Here is a 2,446-nt window from a genome sequence, read left to right on the forward strand (position 1 = left end):
TTACCTACTTCCATTCAAATGAAACAAAGCAAAACATGGCATGGTGACTGGAAGTAACAGTGTATAAGGACGTATATAGTTCTAGTTTTAGTAACAGCAAAATGGGTGCTAATGTTTATTGAGAACACTGGCTCATGTTAAACATGCTTACTTTCATATCTTTGGTAAATAAAACATTTTCAAACACTAAGCATCCATGATGTCCAGGTTTGATATCTTTCAATGCTCTAACTAGTCAAAATTGAACATATAATGATATATGTTGACATTATATTGATAGTATATCATTATATAATGTGATACTTATTTCTTTATATATCATGTAGCTCTACTAAAATCTAAAACCTATAAGTGCAAAATAGCTGCTAAGTTCTAGGGAATTTAAAAACTTAAGAAAAAAACCTTGAAAAACTTCACTATCATGTGAACATTATAATATGAGAAAATGTCCTAACTAAGGATTAGGTATATGCATATGTATATGAATACATATATATATATACATATATAGAGAGAGAGAGAGAGAGATTCATATATCTATATATACAGATAAATGTATATTTGTGTAAATAATATACAAATTACATTTTATGATGACTCCTACTTCAGGTTAGAAATGTGAGTCTCAAAGTTCAAATTTGATGGATATTTTGGCACGCTAATGAATGTTATTGAGCAATTTCAAATGCTTTAAAAAGAAAAAGAAGGAACAATTTTCCAGGTTGGATTTTCATTTTGTGTTAATTTTAGAAAATGGATTATGGAAATTAGCTAAATGTTCTCATTGCTTGGAACTTGGGACTCGACTCAAAGTCTTCTCAGCTCATCTATTATTTTATCCTGTTAAGGTTTTAGTCTGTTTCCATTCATGCTTTAGAGAAAATATATCTTCAGATATGAAGTCTATATTCTTATTATGCTATGATACCACAAACTACCTTGAAATAATTTTCATTGTTATTTCTAAGGAAAAAAAGTAAAAAATAGGATGGTAAATAAGTTACTAGTATTAACCTCTGCACTCATATTTTCACTTTTGGGAAAATCAAAAACAGGCTTCCTGAACCATGGGAAATCTCACATTGCTGGATGAATTTATCCTATTGGGAATACCCCAGACCCAAGGACTGGAGACTTTGCTCTTTGTGGTATTCTTGTTTATATACTTCTTCACTTTGCTTGGAAACTCACTCATCTTTACAGCAATCATTTCTTCATCTACCCTTCACACACCTATGTATTTCTTCTTGGGACTTCTATCTATTTTCGACATGTTGTTCCCATCAGTAACCTGTCCCAAGATGCTACTTTATCTCTCTGGCCAGAGCCCAGCCATCTCTTACAAAGGCTGTGCTGCCCAGCTCTTCTTTTATCATTTTCTGGGTTCTACTGAAGGATGTCTCTACTCTGTGATGGCCTATGATCGTTATGTTGCCATCTGTCACCCACTTAGATACATGCTTATCATGAAACCTGGAGTGTGTATGAGTTTGGTCACGGTATCCTGGTTGATAGGATGTCTTCAGTCTGGTATTCTGACATTTTTTACTTTTCAGGTAACCTACTGTGGGCCCAATCAAATCCATCATTTCTTCTGTGACATTCCTGCAGTTTTACCTCTGGCTTGTACTGACAATACGTTGGCCCAGAAGGTGGGTTCCATCAATGTTGGATTTCTGGCTCTGATGCTTCTCTTCAGTGTTTGTGTCTCTTATGTACACATTGGGGTTGCCATTCTGAGAATCCGTTCAGCAGAGGGCAGGCAGAAAGCATTCTCCACCTGCAGTGCCCACCACACAGCCATTCTCTGTGCCTATGGACCTGTAATCATCATCTACCTGCAGCGCACACCAAACCCTCTGCTTGGAGCTGTGGTGCAGATATTAAATAATATTGTCTCACCCATGCTGAACTCTTTAATCTATTCATTGAGGAACAAGGAAGTGAAGAGAGCCTTGAGAAGGGTGTTTCACAGTTTAGCCTAGATGTTCAGAAATGAATTATGGAGTTCATGATGGATTTTTGAAAATTATTTTTTGATATCATCATCCTCTGGTTTCAGTCTCTTAAACAAATCAGCAAACAAAATAAAACACTTATTTGCAGGATTTTATATTTTGGTTTTGCTTCAAGAATTGCCAGCATCTCATACTTGCACCTATATGCATTTCTATTGCCCATGCTTTCCCTGGGCAAGGAATCTGTAAGCCTCATAAAAATAGCAGAAGCCAGGTTTCCTGTCTCCATGAAGGGCTTGCATTTTGTTGTGTGATTAAAGATAGAAAATAACTTTGGCCCTTCTCTTACTCCTCTCTGTGTCAAGCCTGGTCTCACTTCAACTTTGGTTGCACTTAGAATACACTTCTCCTTTTTGCCTGCTTACATTTCCCATCTCACATTTTATAGACTCTTAATTCATATATTTAGAGAATTAATTATTCTTCAG

At 35.7% G+C, this 2,446-nt stretch overlaps 1 protein-coding gene across 1 annotated transcript; it reads left to right on the forward strand.

The window, feature by feature from the left end:
* Positions 1–1,067: 1,067 nt before the first annotated feature.
* On the forward strand, positions 1,068–1,985 carry LOC127689960 (olfactory receptor 148-like). Its single transcript, XM_052189532.1, has one exon. It carries the CDS (start codon positions 1,068–1,070, stop codon positions 1,983–1,985), a length of 918 nt encoding a protein of 305 aa, XP_052045492.1.
* Positions 1,986–2,446: the final 461 nt, after the last annotated feature.

Source organism: Apodemus sylvaticus, chromosome 7, assembly GCF_947179515.1.
Source record: "Apodemus sylvaticus chromosome 7, mApoSyl1.1, whole genome shotgun sequence".
Lineage (NCBI taxonomy): Eukaryota > Metazoa > Chordata > Mammalia > Rodentia > Muridae > Apodemus > Apodemus sylvaticus.

What these genes read in the sequence shown, in the direction of transcription:
- LOC127689960 (XM_052189532.1), top strand. Translation starts at nt 1,068, where the DNA reads ATGGGAAATCTCACATTGCTGGATGAATTTATCCTATTGGGAATACCC.